Source organism: Seriola dumerili, unplaced genomic scaffold (genome assembly GCF_002260705.1).
Source record: "Seriola dumerili isolate Sdu_G_001 unplaced genomic scaffold, Sdu_1.0 BDQW01000017.1, whole genome shotgun sequence".
Lineage (NCBI taxonomy): Eukaryota > Metazoa > Chordata > Actinopteri > Carangiformes > Carangidae > Seriola > Seriola dumerili.
Genome location: NW_019174272.1, coordinates 4,816,956 through 4,836,483, shown reverse-complemented (window position 1 = coordinate 4,836,483; position 19,528 = coordinate 4,816,956). Strand labels below are relative to the sequence as shown.

The 19,528-nt window shown below is 40.8% G+C and overlaps 1 protein-coding gene across 1 annotated transcript; it reads left to right on the top strand.

Moving 5' to 3' along the window:
• Positions 1-833: 833 nt before the first annotated feature.
• LOC111231553 (type I inositol 1,4,5-trisphosphate 5-phosphatase-like) lies at positions 834-19,528 on the top strand. Its single transcript, XM_022758698.1, has 16 exons — positions 834-1,323; positions 7,196-7,237; positions 7,650-7,750; positions 8,230-8,317; positions 11,503-11,566; positions 12,208-12,311; positions 12,577-12,629; positions 13,946-14,065; positions 14,354-14,438; positions 14,536-14,631; positions 14,718-14,792; positions 15,115-15,188; positions 15,286-15,397; positions 15,980-16,048; positions 16,148-16,207; positions 17,149-19,528. Exons 1-15 carry the CDS (start codon positions 1,264-1,266, stop codon positions 16,187-16,189), a joined length of 1,185 nt encoding a protein of 394 aa, XP_022614419.1. The 5' UTR covers positions 834-1,263; the 3' UTR covers positions 16,190-16,207; positions 17,149-19,528.

Below are 19,528 nucleotides of genomic sequence, written 5' to 3'. Positions count from 1 at the left end.
TGGAGAGCCAGAGTTTGGCCCCCAGCAGTCTTTGTTTTACCCTGGGCTGGAGCTCAGACAGCGAGATGGCACCGATCCATCTACTCAAAATGAGAGCTTTACAGCTTTGGCTCTGGGTAAAGAACAAGCTACTGTGGCTGTGTTGTAAAATATTGTGGTTACTCTGCTTTTGCAATGACTAGAAGCTGTAGGAGGCAGGCTGTTCCCATAGGTCATTTGTTGTTGTAATTTGTTGCAATGTAAGTAAAGGTAACAGCAATGATTACTGATGAGCACACACCTAAGGCAAAGTCATAGACAAAGATAAGACCCCACCTGTAATATAATGTTTCAATGCTGAACAGCTGTAAAACAGGATAGGGACAAGAACAGTTCAGTGAGTGAAAGCAAACTGCCTTAAGTGGGAGCATATTTCATTAAAAGAAGAAGAGTTTTACAAAAAGAAAATGACTAACTTCCTGTTGAGACAGCACACAATGAGCCTGTGGTATGTTGAGTGGTGAGTTGAGAGCCCTGTCAGGTATTTCCTCAGGTAGTCAAGTTATTATGTACAATGGCATTTTATGTCATCTCATGTTATTATGGTAGGATAATAATATAGTGCTCAATGCATTAAGAAAAACGGCTAAATAGCAATAGAAGCCACATACTCAAGACTGTGTGACTCTCTAACATTATAGGATCTTCCTCGGAGCACTTTGAAGAGTTTGATGGCCACGTTTGCTCAGCGGTGATAAACTTGACAGAACATAAGGAAGACAGTAATTGACTGCTCACAGCCAATGGGCGGAGCAGCGCAGGGCACAACACAACACAACACAGCACCGCCTGTATGTAAGTGCCTGGTCCGGTTATCAGAGCGGTTTGTCAAAGCAACAGCAGATGCAACGTCCAGCCGGGTTTAAGTCTGCTAAGAAGCCACTAGTCCAATTAACCGAGGGGAGGCGGAAATCCGCGCACGCAGGCTGTAAAAACAACTTATCTGCTCCTCCTCGGCCCGACGATGGATATGAGCGCCGCTCCGGTGTATGATGACAACCTGATACTACGACAGCCCGCCATCAGCAGACAAGTTGGAGCAGGAGCGACACGGTGTCATCAGTGAGATGCTGGTGTAATTTTAAGCGGTTGTAGACGCGATTCGGGCTCTCACAGTAAAGCCTCTGTAAGCTCCTGGAGAGAAGCTGTCTCAGGCCCTGGGCACGCGTCATTTGGCGACGCTGCGGAGTTTCCTCGGACTGTTTGTGAACGCGGATCGTGAACATGGAAACATTCACTGATGTGCTGCTTGTCACCGCAAATGTCGGGTCACTCTTTGACAATGTAAGTAGGCTGGTAAGAGTGAAATTAAAACTACACCAGGCGGTAGCGCTGCCAGACGATTGTACTTCATGCTGATAGGCTGACAGATAAATACGAGGGAACAAGAGGTAGGCTAGGTTTTTACCTTGAATGGGCTCCATTGCTAGTTTACATCAACAAGATACAAGGATGTAGTAAAGTCTTTTCAAGTCTTCACGCGCTTAACGGCCTTTTACTCTCATTATAATAATCATTTGTAGGCTATTATGTATCTAATAGCACGCAGTCGACTTACTCAGTCGTGTTTCTTTGTCAGCTGTCAATAGCATGTGCTCAATAGTATTCATCCGCTGTCGTTTATTTATTTTTTTTAAAAAAGCCACGAGCCAAAGTAAGTTTCACGCCTCACGTGACCTACTCACAGTCAGAGTAGACTGACCTGTCAGATACTGTGATACTGAAAATTGTTCACCACATATTGACAGGTGTCAAAACCTAAACATATATGTAAAGTGTTAAATTAAATATTTCATTTTCAACGCTATTATAGTTAGATTAAATAAAATACTCTTTAAGAATTACTTAAATTATGAGGAAAAGTGTTTGTCTGTTGGTGCTACCTGTCACGGGCAGAACATTTTAGCCTTTATGAGGCTTCCTGGTTAAATAAAGGTTTTGAAAGATTTAAATAACAGTCACAGAATCTGACCGTCCTCACATGTCACATGTAGACCAAGACCGGATGTCTTGACTCCCATGTTTAGGCTACTTCTTGATAAATTTGTTCTCATTTCTTATATCCCCCCTAACTGTGTGCAGTCGATCCCTGTTAAAAATCACCGGCTTGAATGTTTGTACAGGAAGGATCTGTGTCATTCAACAGTCAGTTTACAGTATTCTTATCATACAGCATTTACAGCTTCAGTGGTATCACTATATTTACATTATTTTATTTAAGTTGTAGTTTATTGCCTTGTATTGGATGTTTGTATCTTTAAGGAAACACAATAAGAGCACTTTTTATTAGGGATTAAAGAGATCTGACTGTAGTCTAAACACTGGGCTAAATATCCAAGGGTTTTCAGTTTGGGCCTAGGCTGGGTTGAAAAAAACTTTTAGACGAAAGGAGGGAGGAAGGCTCTTAAACTCATGGAAATTTGGCTCAGGACCATGTTTCCGGTTGCCCGATCTGGCTGCAATGAAAACATGTTAGATCCCATTGTGGGAGATATGTAAACAGATGAATATCTTTCCCAGGGGACTTGAGCTTTTTCTACTTACTTTGGCCCCTCTATTTCTATAAACAAACACTCCTAAACGTTCACTCAGTCTTTGGGATAAGAGCAAGACCTTAAGCACATCACAGGATAAATCCTATAGCTTTACAGTATTGGAGTAGCCGAGTGTCCCGTCAGAGCAGTGAGACTGTCAACTCTTAACGGCTGCTCTGTGCCACATTTCCATGGTCACCGTAGCAGTACCTTGGAGATTGCATCTATTGTTTCTTGTAGCTTGTATAATGACTATTTGTAGACTCAGTTGCAATGGGTAGATATTTTTATTACACAATCGTTCCCTTTATTTATTTATTTACATAGTGTTAGACAATTGATCATCTGCAAGAGTCTTAGTTATGGGAACACAATATTGCCAAGGACTCATTTCAGCTAATTTCCCCAAGAACTATTGGACAGCTTGGACCAACAAAGCCTTTACTTAATCATCATGCTTAATCATTTTGGCTATCAATTTCATTGGAACAGTGCTGCTGTGTAAGCCCGCTTAGGACATCTCTTGATCAACGTGCCTGGTCTTGTTGCGTGGCACAGGGCTCATTTTTTTTCCACACATGGGAAGATGTGTTTGTTGTTGGATTGCGAGTGTTGAATTCTTTATGTGTTTTAGGATTTCCCCAATCTCATTTTTAATGTACTGTATTTCTCTGAGTTGTAATAAGCAAGCAGAGTTGCACTGTGACTATAATTACTGTATGAACTTTATCTTTAAAACATGTTACAGTTACATATAAATGAATCAGGGTTGTGGACAGATTCATTGGTATTGCCCTGTGTTTGTGTTCATGAGCGCTTACAGGCTGTGTTAGTTGCCAAAATCATGTGAGAGGAGTCCTTCACGTCACAATGGCTGAGCTGCAGTCACACATGCTGCACTGCCATGCAAATACACTATGCAAAGCCATTTCTCGGGTGGCATGAATGCAGCTGGCTTCGCAGAAGATTGTGCGTGACCCTGTAACTACACTACGGCCAAATTTTGGCGCTGGTGTGTGAGCAACGATGTGCAAATGCCAGAGTTTAGTTTACGGGGCAGTTGTTTATTGATGTGCTGCTTATTGCCTTTAAAAGGCCAGAGAATCCAGTTTTAGACTGAGGGAGGATTCTCTGGGACGAGAGTCAGAAATGCAATAAGCTATATTACCGTCGGAACAAAACCTTTTATTTTACAGTCATATTTATCACACCCACCATGGAGACCTGTCAAGGTTGTTTTTTTTGTCATAGTTCAATAAATTTACCAATTCCTCATATTACCACTGAAGATAATAATATCTGAAGCTACGATAACAAGGCAATATTGTATGAGGAGGTAACTGATAAACTGAATCTCAAGATCATTTTTCCTTCCCTATAGTGATCTGAACTTGTGTATTGGCCGATACTGAGTATTGATCCAATACCATTGTGTTAAAAAATGTAAAATTACTGCCTTGCTGTTGTATGCCTCTGCCAACCAGCCAAGTTACAGGAAATTCGGTCACAATCTCCCCTTCCTGAGTTACAGCATTGAATGTTGGCCAAGTGTTTTTGCAGAACATTATCATGTCACAGTGAAGCTGTCCTCTGACCGGCTGGATATAGAATGTTGTTCCTGATATATCATCGCATTGACAAGAACGTGAGGTCACCGTGACGCTGAACTTTGATGTTGGCACACAAAAATCTAATCAGTTTAGTTGACTTGAGTCCAAGTGAATGTTTGTCTGAATCTGAAGAAATTCCCTCATGGTGGTTTTGAGATATCACATTCAAGAGGCTAAAAAAAGTCACAGTGACCTACCACCAAAGACTAATCAGTTCATGCTCGAGTCACAAGAATGGAACGGTCAGACGGTCATCCTGAAAACATAATGCCTCCGGCCCTGGCTGTGGCTGGCACAGAGGCATAAAACATTTTCACAGCTGTATATTCGTAGTATTTCCTGGGAAAACTGCAGTTTTATCTTGGTGTGAAACTATAAAGTTTATAAATAAATTATGTGGTTTTGGATCGGTGCATAGACTTGTGTACTCACCAGTACTCGATCATGTATTTTAGCAGTATCAGAGGCATTTCCGATAGTAGTATCTGTATTGGAACAACTCTACTTGAAACCCCGCTTAAACAGACAAAATCGGTCTATTCTTCTATGCAAATTTTGTCCAGTGCAGCGTCGACATCTACAGTGTAAATTGAAGTCTACCTGTTGCTCCAAACAGGGAAGGATCTGCTAATGTTTGACACTTTGCTGTGTGTTAAGTTTATCTGCCTGCTTTACTCATACATGTTTTACAGTAGCCTATACTCAACTGTCAAGTGGCCATGCAATATTAAACGCACCTTTCAGGGATGAAGTGTGGACGGTGGCCAGATTATGACAGGTGCAGCTAAACTTGAATGAGACTACATCCTGGAACACACAACCGATGGAACACACAGGATAATATTTCCAGAGAACCCTTATTGTTTGTTTTAACCTGCTCAGAGTTAATATTAGCACAGAGTATTTCATGTCAGTGATTCATGACTTCTTGACTTCTATTTGACCTGTTTTTTCCTGTAAGCTAGCAATGTCATTTTAAACCCATAAATTGTGATTAATCTTTTTAGTTGATAAACACATTCCTTTTCTGTATCCTGTTTGTGCAGTTGGAGTTGGACTTCATAATTAAAGCTGATCTACAGTTTTGTATTAACAATGCGAAATGTGAATGTCGCTTGTGTTGACAAAGCCACGGATAATTATCACCTGGCTGCTTATGAAAAAGTTCCCTTCAGATTTACAGAGCAAGTTTCCGTTTAGTTTGTTTTTATGGTTGCGGAGCTTACTAGTATGATTGACTCTAAAAGATGGAGACACTGTTAGAAGATAGAAGTGTCTGAGCATTAGCTATTTAACTTTGGCTAGCTTGCCAGCCAAAATGATTCATACAGTATATACAGTGATGCTACAAAAGTAGGTCTATGCAGCACGGTATATGGATAATCAGCATTGCAATGGCTGGTGCCATTTTATGACAGAAATGACCTGCAGCTAGGTTGCCAGCTGAAATTGCTCCACTGATATGTAAAAAGGGAAATGTTGGGTGGAGATTAATGATTAAATGTTTGCCACCAAAAAGCAGGACTAGGTCAAAACCTAGTAAATGGCTGGACCGCGTCGTAGGCTATTTGCATCCTGCCTTGTGTCAGCCGGTTTCAGACCTTCATCTGTTTGCTTTCTCTCCTTACTCTCTGCATTCACATATACAGTATTCGACCGATGATATAACCTTATCTCTTAGGCCCTGTTCAGACCTGGTATTAACATCCGTCTCGAGTGAACCAATCACAAGTGGACAGCTCTTCAGATTCAAGTTCAGATGTGAACCTGCCCAAGACGCTTTGAGGATGCATCTGAGATCTGATCACTCAGACCACATTCTTTTATCAGTGTGAATGCAAATGTGTTTTGGGCCATATTTAAGGATCATCTACTCAACTAATGTCCTCTGTCACAGTCTAATTAGTCCCGCCATAGATTCATAATGAACTGAAAATGTTTTACTTTTTCAGCTGTCACTTATTAATGTTAATTCCTTCAGTAACTTGATGTCAGGCTCAAATTAAACTTGGCAGTTGTCGGCCTGTGTGCTCTCTACATGCAATTGGCACTTGTCAAAGATAAAGGGAAGCTCCACTCTACAACACCGCTGTAAAAGCACAAATGTGTTCATTTAGTTCATAGAAACAGAGTGAGACGTCTTCTTTCCAGTCATATCACTTTCTTTCATATCATATTAGTAATTTAAGTTTATAGACGTTTATAGATGTTTTTGAACCATGACCTTCAGTATTTGTTCAGTGTCAACATTGTGATGACTGTCATAATTACATAATTATTAAATAAATAGAGAGAGTAATAATTAAAAACCTAGTGTACTTTTTGTGTTCAAGTAATGGGCTCTTAAATTTGACAAGTGGTCTTTGCAAGAAAAAAAACAACATTTTTTGGGAGGGTGGGTGGGGGGTTTGGTTTTGTCAGCAAACTTTGTTTCCCTATTTATTTAATAATTGTGTAATTATGCAGCAGCTGCTGAAAAAACCCTAGCACCTATGCTAACATAGTTGGGGAATGCTAAAAAAGGCTGGGGTAATAAAGTTGGGGTCACTTTCTTTAACCTTTAAAGTTGAATCATTTTAATTATTTAACCAATAGTGTTGTTATTGATATATTCAGTTATATTTTAGACTTGTCTGATAACTGTTTACTGCATTTGATCAGTTTCGGGGCTCCACAAGTCACTACAGCTGTTGAGCATGGTCGATCATCCACAGCCAAAGAGCTGCACATCAAGAGTTGATAACAGAGAACAAAAGAGCTAAATGAGAGAATATTGGACTTCAGGTCGAATCTTGCGTCATATGTGCTGGATATGCTAATAGGCAACTCTTTGCTAACATGTTTGCCATAACATTTTTATAAGGAAATGATACTGTATGTTAATGTTATGCTTACAGGTTGCTTCACTGCCCCCAGGTGGCCAAAATTAAATGAATGCAGGCTTAATATTTGATCTTGTACAGTTTCCTCCATTGCACGCCTTTGATGATTTTTCTCTTTGTCATTTTATAGTTGGGTGAAATTCAAAGTGAGTGGCTACAAGAATTGTATAAGGTAAGTCTGGGCCTCCTGGGTCCTGCATTAATAATTCACAGTTCACATTTGCCATTTCCTATCATTCCTGACAGTTTCATAATTTTCTCTTGCATTTTGTTGACAGTCTGGTGCAGTTCAGCCAAATAAAAATTGTGTTACATAGTTGGTTCTAGCCCACTTTGATAGGCTTCTGGCATCATCACACTGGTGACATCCCAACATGCACTGCTCCTTGTTCTCTAGAAAACAGATATTGTGCTGATAACTGATAACACAGCCACATCAGGCTCAGTGCAGAGACTAACAGTAACAGTAAAGCTCCACATGACCTCTAATGGATCGTTAACTTCATCCTGTAACACACAGTGTCGACCCTCTTCACTCCTTGTTACACCGTAATGTAAGACCTGTTTGCTGTGCTTTGTTACAGACTATCCACAGCTACAAGCCACAGTTCATCGCCCTGCACTTCCAGGAGGTGGGCGGGAAGGACTACATGGTTAACATGGGCCATGCAGACAACTTCTTCCGGTAGGATTAATGTGTTGATCACAATCCATGTTCGCCTGGAAAGTCATATTCTCCCTTCACCGTGTATTTGATTTTATTACCACTGTTAATCAGGAGAGTCCTGTCTCTTTCTTTATAAATTTCTTGGATCCAAAAGCATTTTTATCAATAAATATTATATAATATATAATAATATAATTATGAAAGTATACTAAAGTATGTCAGAAAACTGAAAAATCCCATCACAATTCCCTAAAGCCCAAGCTGACATATTTGAGAATTTAGAACCAGCGAAGCTTTAAACAATTTAAAGCAATAATGCTATACATTTGAATTAAGAATTATGAAATAATTATCAAAATCATTGCAGATTAATTTTCTGGCGACAGACTAATCAGTTAATTGTCTAATCTCTTCAATTTTACATCCAAAGGAACAAGCTTTTTTTTTTTTTTGCTCCGTTGCCTAATGATCGATCTGTTGTGGCCTGTTGTTTCCAGGAGCATCGAGTCCAATGAAGAAATGAAAGACTATGACAGGGTCTGCATCTATGTGGACAACCAGTTCCAAGCAGAGGACGTCTTCACCGTAAGAAACACACACTTTGTTTTCTCAGTCCGAGTAGTTCATACCTGCTTCCACTAGATGGGGTCCTCCTCCATGTTAGTGCTCAGTGGTGGCTGCAGGTGTTGTGCTGTGTACTGGAGCTGGATGTAAACCCCAGTGGAGCACCAGAAAAAGTCATTTCTTTTGTCATAGACTACAACATAACACAAGTTTTAGATTGTGAAACAGGTTATCTTAAAGAATGTTAAATGAAAATGAAGTCAAGTTATGCACAGTTAAGCACGCATATGTCATTAAACTATTGGCCTTGTTTATATGTGTGTATTTAATCAATCTGAAGGTATGGATTCACTGGGAAAAAACAACTCCCTGATATGAACTGAATTTTTTTTTTTTTAATCAAGTCAAAAATCATGGAGACTGGAGTAAATTCAGTGTGCTAATAAAACAAAGTAAATCTCACCACAAATCTGACTGTAAAAGTCAGATTTGAATAAGTGCAATGCTCATTGTGGGATGTTTTGGTCAAACGAAATTCCTGATGAAGACCAGGAAATTAGAAATAAGAGAATTACAGATCTAATTTCACACCTCTAATAGGTGTGCAGATCTGTCTTCCCTATTGTAATCTGATGTGTTGTGTGTTTGCGCTAACGGGTTGGGTTTCATACATTAAGGCCCACTGCACAAGCTCAGACACGTGTAAAATCACAGCCTTATATAAGTGACATAGATCTCAAAGATATAGTGTACAACAATGGTAGTAGTTACACAATATGGGCACAGACAGAGGAGATATTCTTAAAGACAAGTTTGTTAAGCACTCGTGTCGCTACCTACATCTCTTATCGTCATCTATTGTTGAACCCTGAGTCTGTCTCTGTAGCTGAAGACTGAGCTGGTGCTCTTCATGCTACTAAAGTGCCATTATGGAGCTGCCGGGACATTGCTCGGGTCATGGGCTCAGCCTCAATCACCACACCTGTCGTGAAAGCCATTTCTGGCTTCCAACTTCTCTTTCAGTGACCTCACACAGCACAAGCAAGTTTTCAGCCTCTTTCTCGGAACTGAATTGTGTTTGTAGTTGCTCATGACGGGTTTGTCAGTATTAGTTCGTCTGAAATTCTGCCCTGGGTGGGAGTAACACCTCCCCCGGTTGAGAAAAGTGGCTGAGTATCCCTTAAGCTATTAACCCTTACTCCTCCCAGGTGATACCCTCACACTGGCTGCCTGACAGTAGGGGTCAATGGCTGCATCTGTAGACTGAAGGTGCGTGAAGTAAACACGAGAAAGTCAATGGCCAGGTGTGGGGTGGGGGGTGGGGGGGGCAAAGTCAATACATTTAACTCGAGATTAAAACTATTGATCCCAGCCTATTTCTGCACAATAAATAAAGTGTGAGGGTTGGAAGACAGCTGGGAGTTAAGTTTCCCCTGCGCTGGAGTGTTTGCACCCTCCACTCTTTGCCCTGAGAGGGTTGCCCCCCACCCCCCCCACCACTTTCTATGCCTCGATTTCTCCATTTCGTCTCGCCTCGCTCACTGTGGCAAATTTGATTTTCAACTTTTGTTTCCCTTTGGTGCGATACATCAGTTATACACAACGTGGCAAGAGAGAGATTTTGGGAGGAAGGGGGCCGAGGGGTGGGGGGGGGGGGGGGGGGGGGGGGGGGGGCTTTCAGAAGAGCTGCAGGAGCAGAGGGGGCAGACTTGCAAGCATTCCCAGTACAAATGGTGTTTTGATAAAAAATCACTTGTAAGTCAATATTTTTTTATTAAACTGTGCACAAACTTGATTGATGAAGATAGGTGTTTGGCAGAGTATGTGGACGAGAATGTGTATCTGTGTTTGAGTGTGTGCATGTGTATTTTCTCTTCGGTTTAAACACAACATTGTAACTGATCCAACACAAACTAGGCCGAATTTAGATTATTTTATTTTAGCTAATTACTAGAGAATAGTCCTTGAATTTCCTACAACAATGATAATCTTGCATTATTAAAAAGCTGAAATAACAATGTAGTTTTTTCCAAACTTGCTCCTCAGAAACATTCTTCTGTGAGCATTTTGTTTTTTTTGTCATTAAACCCTTTCAGGCTAGTTTGAATGAATCTCTGGCCTTGCCTTAACCTCGCTCCCTTAGTTTGGAAAAGTTGGTCACTAATTGCCGCTCACTGGAGCCGACAATGGAGACTCTTCCATTTTATTAAATGAGGATGACTTTGGCACTGAAGATAAATGATCTCTTCAGGGAGAGATCTCTCATGCTCTGGCTGGATGAGGAGGGGGTGGATTGCCCAGTGGTCCGTCACGCCCCGAGCCCTCTGAGCGCCGGCTTATTTTTCTTCGGCTCCCCCAGTCACAGCGGCAGCATTGGCAGACAGCAGGCCTACTGCTTAATACCTTTTAAATTGTTTTAATTTTCTGTCTTTATTGATCTCACAGGGCATGATTAATCAGATCAGTGGAGCAGGCAGTTAGTACATTAAAAATTGTCAGCCCCATGTCAGGGATGATTGGGTGCTGAAGTGTGTGTGCTGAGGGGCAGTGCGTGGATGTGTTGAGCAGTTATGTGTTCATTTTGTACGTCTAAATTCTTTAAAGTTTCATGTGTCTTTGGGAGAGTAACAATGCACTGTGTCGTTCTGTGTCGTTCAATACAAGGCTCACATTTCAGCTCACATGACGGGGGAAATGAACAATTCAATCCTTCGTCTCTCCCGTTTTTGACATCACATTTGGTTGTTTGGGTTGCATGTGGATCAATGCTGTGAAACCACTGGGGATGGCTCAGAAGGACTCTATTGTTTATTTTAAAAGCCTTAAATATTTAATACTTTTATGAAGCTTAAAGTTGAAACATGGAAATATGAAAGGCATGTGTTCAGGCGTTCCATAGCTTTACTGCTTTGAAATTAAATTCTGATGCATTTCAGATGAAACTTATGAAGTTGTGTTTGTCTTTTTGCTCGACTAAACATGTCCGGTTTTTTTGCTTTTGGTCATTTTCTAATGTTCTTTGCAGCAGGTGTCTGAAAGTAAAGGGGTGTTCTGTTTTAGTATGATTTTTCTTGCACTTTTTTTGATGTTTTGCTTTGAAAGTCTTTCAACTGAAACTGATCTTGCATACTGTCACGTGTGTTGTCCCCAGGTGCGTTTATCAGATACTGTAAGATTCATGTTGTTTATTTCTTGTCTCTCCACAGGCTCTGGGGAGCATGTACTTCATCCACAAGACACTGAAAAACATCTACCAATATGACTTTAATGGTAAAAACTTTGCTTCTTACATGTGACATTCATATTGATTTTAATTGTTTTGTTATTCGTGAACTTTATGATGCTTTTTTTTTCACCTTAATGAACAAAGGAAGGAGTAATCTACGCACTCCTGAAACAGACTATTTAAGCGCTCAAAGTAAACCACTCCCCTTGCATCCTGTACTTTTTTGGTAATGGCTCATCGATATCTACAGTGGAGTTAGAGCAATGTTGCGCATGATTGGCAAGATTCTTGTCACTTTTTTTAATATCAAGAATAGCAAAATCATTTCTCTGTGTATAATGGCAGTTTGATGGCCACCCCACCTGGCCAGATATTTGCAAAGAACCTGAATTTAAAGTGGAGCTGTTATTTTCCTGCTGCATAGTCCAGTCACGTTAGGCGTGAAAAAGCTCCTCAGAAAAGCTTATGGAAGAACCATAAACATCCTGGAGCTGCCACTCGCTGTGTGGACCAAACCGATTGTTGTTCACCAAACGCAGTCTAATGGCTCGCTTATAGATTCTCTCATCACGTATGCCGCTCTGATGAGGTTAACACCAGTTTATTGATTGCTGTTTGCATGTTTTCTCACTCTTTTACATGTCACACCCCTCTCCCCCTCCCTCCCTCTGCCTCCCTCTCTCAGTTAAGGATTTTAAAGCGGTGTCGGGGCAGAACAAGTACGTGGGCTCTCTGGCCGGGGTCACCACAGTGGAGAAAGAAAAATTCCCAAAGAATTTCTGGCCTGATGTGAGTATGTATGCATGAGTGTGCATCTGTGTATGTCTGCATTTGTGTGTGTATGTGTGTGTGTTTGCAGGTGTGGGGAGGGGTACGTATGGGCCAAAGGGAGATGTTGGGACAAATGAGTCTACTGGGGCTGCAGGCGCTGTCTGCCCGCTCTGACAGGGAGATGAGACAAATTATGTGGGAGAATCAATAATTATCAGTTTGGCCTTTCAAAGACACGACTCGCTGCTGTTTACTGACTCACTCTAATTTGTCTCTGTTGCAGTTCAAATGGTCCAGAAAGGGCTTCATGAGGACCCGCTGGATCATACACAATCAGTATGTACTGTGCACTGACCTCACCTTGATAAACCAGTCAGGGTGGGACTCAACTCACTTTTAGAACAAATGTGGCACTGTTGTGACCAGACAGATTGTGTGTTAGCAAATTTGAAAGCCAGTGCTTTCATCTGTGTTGGATCCTTGATCAACAACATCAGCATTCTCAGAAATAAGTTCTCAAAGAAGGAAAGAATTAAGCACCAATTATCCGTCAAAACAAAATTTGAGAGCTTTTGCTTTCTATCTCTTTCATCTCGGGGGAGGACTGGGTGAGTTTTGCTTTCTAACTATGTGTCAAAACAAAATTTACCTGGAGTTCTGTTAAAAGCAAAACTCACTCAGGTATTTTTGCTTCAGGTGAGATTGTAAACCAAAACAGAGCTAAAGCAAAGTAGCCAGTCATTATCTTTCATTTGGATCTGATTCCAAATGAAAGATAATGTTGCTTCATACATGCTGGATGTGTAGGCACAAGTTCACTGTATCAACATTATAATGTGATGATATGTCAGTGTTGCTTTTGCAACTTGTTTCTGCTGAACCCAGGGAGCCACATATATCAGTGAATGCAGCCTAAGTTCAAATATTAAATGTTCACTAAAGAAATGCATCTGTAGAAGAACTTTACCTATAAAATATAAAATGTAATCAGTAAATATCTGACCAGACATTTGATACCCACCTTTGATACTTGACAATTGGTACCAAAAAATAGTGAGGTACGATATCCAGCCCTTGTTGTGCTGATCCACGTTTTCATTTAATTAGCACTGAATGTATCTTTATAATGTATATTTCGAATCCACTGACACTGAACTAAATACAGCCCGGAAATGAAAGTGAGTAAAACACACAGTGCTGCTGCTACAGTCTGTGTTTTCAGAGAACTGTAGTTACTATTTGCTCTGCCGTGTTGTTACCTGAGGGTCATAACAAAAGGAGCCCACAATCTGTGTGCCACAACATCATGATGTGAGTCAACAGCGCTCACATGTTGGAAGCACATTAATTGTTTTCCAGTGACAGCCAAAGAAAAGCAGTAGCGCTTGGCACAAAAGACAAATGTGCTTGTTTGTGGACTCAGCATTAACACGAGAGCACTCACTGATAAGAACGCTTCTCATAAGTGACACCTGTGTTAACCACACATGCACACGCATGCGTACACACTCACACACACACACACACACACAAACACACACACACACACACACACACATACTCACCTATCAGATGTCAGGCTGTGATTCACTTCCTCCAGCTATCACATATCACTGTATTTTGCCTGTGTTGTGTGTGTGTGTTCTTCACAGAGGTCTGGACCTGGTCAATGTCCACCTGTTCCATGATGCCTCCAACCTCACTGCCTGCGAATCCAGTCCTTCCATTTACTCAGCTAACCGCAAAAACGCTCTCAGATACGTCATCAACAGGTCAGATTTGCAGCCGCACACAACCACGCAAAAGCATCTGACTGTAAAACGCTCAAAGAGACAGAAAATATCCACCGAGTTAAACCCAAAAGTACAATTTAAGACTTGATTAAAAGGCTTTTGTGAATGGAATTGGTCCGATAATGTCCGAGCTAATATCATCTGCTATCAAACAGCCTTTCCTCTCCTGTGAACAGGATGTTTCATCATATCTATGTGAATGTGTACACACTCAAAGTAAAGTTTCATAGAAATATAGAGCCAAACATCTGTGTGACTTCCTTCCAGGATATCAGACAGCCGCTACACTCCTCTGCCTTTCTTCCTGTTTGGAGACTTCAACTTCCGCCTGGACACACTTAGTCTGGTCCAGGTAACAACTTTACTCCCTTCTGAAGCTCATGTGATGAGGATGTTTATTATCCTGGCATTTTTCAAATCCTTCCGTGTGTTTGTGTTTCTGTGAGCAGCATCTGTCCACCTCAGCAGATGTGCAGACAGTGAAGAAGGACAGCAGCAATGAAGTGGAGAAAATCATCTGTGAAGAAAAAGACAATGACCACCAGGTGGTTAAAACTATCAGTTAAAACATCAGCTAATGTTTTACTTTGAAGTGCCGCTTTCACTTGACTTGTCTTCACTTGTCGTGCAGGTGTTGCTCCAAATTGAGGAGAAGCTGTTTGCCTATCTGCACCAGGCATATTTCAGGGAGGACAACGTCCCATCAGTGAGACCTTTCACCCACACAAACCCCAGCAGCTACACAGAAACTCTGCAATGTGACTATAACTGATAATACAACAGGCTGCTTAGCAACAATCTGGCATATCTTCACAGTTTTTAGATTAGATCTTATAAGCGGAAATAAAGTCCTAATAATGACAGTACTGTAAATACAAAAGCTCGGAAGTAAATAAAACTGAGATAACAGGGACAGTAAATGGGCCTGTCGCCCATGCCAAACTTGTACTCACTCACATCATGATTGTTTTTAATGTGTTTAGTGATTTCCTGTTTTGCCCTAATCATTAATGGCCTCTGTTCCTCAGCTTTTGAAATATGACAAAGAAGTTGCAGTCTTTCATGATGTTATCAGAGAAGAGGACATCAAGTTTCCACCCAGGTAAGACTCCTAGCTCACCTACTTGCTGGAAACATGCTGTGTAAAACCTCCCAACTCCTAACAACTTCTTTTTCTTTTCCTCTCGCCTCCTCCTCAGCTACCCCTACAGTGAAGAGTACACTAAACCGACCCAGTACATGAACACTCGCTGTCCGGCCTGGTGTGATCGTATTCTCATGTCGCACACTGCCCAAGAATTCATCCACAGGGTCAGTCAGTGTTTACTGTCATAACTTTCTGCATGTTATCTGTTTGCAAAGTATACTCTGACCCTTATGTGTATATATATATATATATATATATATATATATACATGTATACAGGATTGCAACTTCTTAATAGGTTATTTGTTGTCAGATAAGGCTAAGTGGCAAGCGGCGCTTTCTAGAGTAGAGTAGTAGAGTTTATTACAAGATTGTCAATTATCTTAAAAGATAACCAAGGGTTTATTTTTAGTTAGTACATGACCTGTGCAAATGAAGCACCCCTTGTTGTCCTAGTGTTAGAAATAAGAAGTAAAATGTAATATCAGACATTTCACTCTAAGTAAAAAATGAAATTTGTGCTAACTGCTGAAGTGTAGTATCTGTGATTAGCATCATGCTGTTGTTTTCAATGTGCGACAAAAAAATAAATATTGGAAAACATGCCTGTTTGTGTGTAATGACTCCGATTTGAACAGATTTTTTTTTTTAGCATTGTCATCATATTGTCATGTCGCCTCAGCATCTACTTTGTCTTTTATTTTGTTGCTCGTCCAAATGATATAGATGTTCATTCTTCTTTTACAGAGAGATGACGATGAGAGGGGCGTTGTTTACGACACATTGGGGCCTAACGTCTGTATGGGAGACCATAAGGTAACAGTTTAAATAGTAAAAATAGTATGTACAAGGTGCAGACAAATAAAAAGCAGCCATGCAGACTAGCTCTGGTGTGTTCTTGTGTTTTCTCTACAGCCTGTTTTCCTGTTTTTCTCACTGAAGACAAACGGCCATTGACTTTGATCCTTCTCAAAGGTAAGAGCATGTGCCAGTGAGTGTGTGTGTGTGTGTGTGTGTGTGTGTGTGTGTGTGTGTGTGTGTGTGTGTGTGTGTGTGTGTGTACTGTACAGTACGTGGAGGTGTAGCTGTGTCCTGTGTTGACTCCAGAGGGAGGATTCAGAGTGTGAGAGCGATCACAGTAATCTTGCTCCGGTCCCTGGAGAGCCATAACCCAGGCTGGCCCAGTGGAGTCAGGATATGAACTAAGATGAAGTGCCTGCGGGACACAAGCGCTCCTTTGTGTCCAGTGTAGTTGGAGCACAAGCGATCAGCACCTTTTACTGATCTATGTCTATTGAATCCTCTCCACTGTCACTGTGGCTACACACTAAGTGCATTGCCGGCCCGCTTTTCATTAATTACCATCTGGTCGGTCGGAGGGAGAGACATACATTGTGCTCGACAGCATATTGGCATTTTTACGGCCGTGATTTTGTTTTGCTGCCGTTTAAATTTATTTTTTTCAGGATGGACTGTTTTTTCATGAGGGTCCCTCTTCACAGGGCTGCAAAATGATGAGTTGCACACAACGAAGCTACTCCTTTTGTGTTTGACATTTTGAGGCACAGAACAAGATCATTCCAGTGCATCAGTAACTTTGTGTTTCTCAGGCTATGTTTTAGCTCAAACGGAGACGTCTTACATCATATATACAATGGAAGTTGATAAATGGGGTAGACATTATTCATAATCCGTGTGAGGAAGATACAGTGTCTCCACCCACTGCATCCTGCATCTGCACTCTGATCTACTTGGAGAAAAAAGACACATTTCCACACTGGTTGAATCAAGTCCTGCTGTAGATCTACTCTCATTTCTGTACTTTGGATTCTGATGGTACACAATGTATATGTGTGTGTGTGTGTGTGTGTGTGTGTGTGTGTGTGTGTGTGTGTGTTTGTGTGTGTCTGCTGCAGGTCCCATCCTTGGAGCTCCGCCACAGTATCAGTACCAGAAGGTAATCAGCTCAATGGTTACTAACTACAGCCCACCCGCCGCAGGCCTCGACTCAGTTTAACGCCCCATCCTAACGTAACTGGTTTCTCACATCTGCTCTCGCTGCCACACACTGTCGACCACAGCTTTAGTGACTTGAGCACAGATTAATCTGCAGCTGTCATGAATTTCTGAGGCAGTTTTCCTCTCACTCGCAGACGTCCCCTGGCCTGAAAACCCAGTCACACTGAGGATGTTCCTAGAATTCCTGCTGTGTTTTTTTTGTTTTGTTTTGTTTTTTTCAAATGGGACCAAACAATGATGTAAAGACTCAAGTGTGTGACTCTGGACCAGGCCCTTTACACGGACATGTACATGCATATGCAAAACCTTCTTAAATTTTTTTATTAGTGTGATTGAAACTGTTGACTTTTTGAAAATATGTCTTTTATTTTACAGGCAGTGTCAGACAAACCCCAGGCCAGCAGATCACAAATTTACTCATTCCTCATTGGCCCTAAATAATTGATTAAATCTCACCAGTTAGTCAGGCCACACTGTTGCAACTGAACTAGAGAGCTTCCACTCAGTAAATTTTAACTTAGCAGTTGAATTCAGCCAATCATAATCCAGTATCATGAAGTAATGTGTAGCTAAAGATATAGAAGAGTATTAGTGTTATCATGAGGCAGAGTGTATGTAGAGATTGAATCATGAAAACTAAACAATATGGGATCTTTAATATCAAGTATTGGACATAGGTCCTACTGACTACATGTGTATGCTTTTATTTTGTATTTGATGCCATTTTTAGTTCAGGTATTTATTTTGTTGAAGTTGTTTACTATGACTGTAAGCAGCATTTCACACCAGAGGGAAACACAGTAGAGGAATGCTGCTATCTCAGTTTCCTGTCCACGTCTTTGATCAGATGTCCTCTGTAGATAAAACCTCGAAGAATTTCTTACTGACATGTTGTTTTTCATACATGTGGCTACTTCACACACAGCGGCTTTAACTATGTCAGATGTGTCCTGATCACATAACAAAATCAGTTTCAGAGTGGATTTTGATAAAGTTTTTAATACTGACATTATTTAGAAAGGACACTAGACAGTCTTAACATTTTAAAGCAACAACGAACCAACCGCAGCAGTCTAGTCTGTTTATGAATGCTGTGGCAGGGGCTGAATTTATGAACAGAATCTTTTACCCTGTTAAATTTATAAAGACATTCTTTCTGTGAACCAACTTTACATGTATACCAAGTGCTTTATTCCACAAGCTGCAACTCAGCAGTCCTCGGTTTGTCGGTTTTAGCTGTCCTCACTCAGTGAAAGTTATCTTTTCAGTTAATCACACAGAAATCTGTTCCACCCTGTTCTGGTTGGCATCAACCTTATTTCATTGCCAAAAGAATGATGCTGTCGGCCTCGTGTGTTTACGTCTAACTGTAGTTAGGGAGTGTGGATGTTTGATTCACGTGGCTTCACAAAAACTTCACGAAACCCTGCATATACACAGTTTATACAAACACACACACACACACACACACACACACACACACACACACACACACACACGTGCACCCACAGACAACACAAAAGTTGTTTTGGATTTCTTCGATTTTTGTTGCATTTTGTTTCTTTGATTCGTAGTCTCACACTGTAGCACCAGCGCTGTAATATATTTTTGATGTGTGGATTATCAGTTTGATTTTGTTTTTCTTTCGCTGGCTTTAACAATGACCCAGAGATTTAAAATATGTTTGTGGTTTGTTACTTGTTGTATTTTGATTTTTTTTTGTGTGTGTGTGTGTTTTGTGAGGGTTCTCTTGTCTTAAACAGCTCGGTGGTACAGCACTCAGTATATATTCATTCAAAAATACTTTTTCACGCATAAATTCACAAGATATTCATATTAAGTTTGGACTCATTTGTACAGAGGGATTTGTTATAACAAGATTAAAGTGGCAATCTCAAAGAGTTTCATTTAAGTAAGTGTCTTTTCAGTCACTATCTGTTGCTGAGTGGAGTAACAATTGAGATTGAGCCTATGACCCACTGATGAGATTATATAGAAGTCTTTGCATTTTACAGTTTTATGAACTGGGTGTCTGGTATGACAACATGGAACATGAGTCACTTATACAAATGAGTGGTTCAAACCTGATAATGAAACTGCGATCTTTGAAATTGCAACTTTAAGACTCAGTGATGCAAACGTCAGAAATAAACGTTTAAGAGTTCATCGTTGACCAGTCCTGGGAGTGGGGTTGGTTACATGGCCAGTATCACCCTTTGATGAACTCTGGTCCAACACTACAACATTGTGATATTTCACTTTTGTAAATAAAATATT

Bases quoted from the DNA above. Each gene is read 5' to 3' on its own strand.
- LOC111231553 (XM_022758698.1), top strand. From the start codon at position 1,264: ATGGAAACATTCACTGATGTGCTGCTTGTCACCGCAAATGTCGGGTCA. The intron at 12,312-12,576 runs GTGAGTATGTAT...TCTCTGTTGCAG, and splicing joins CAAAGAATTTCTGGCCTGAT to TTCAAATGGTCCAGAAAGGG. The intron at 15,398-15,979 runs GTCAGTCAGTGT...CTTCTTTTACAG, and splicing joins CCCAAGAATTCATCCACAGG to AGAGATGACGATGAGAGGGG.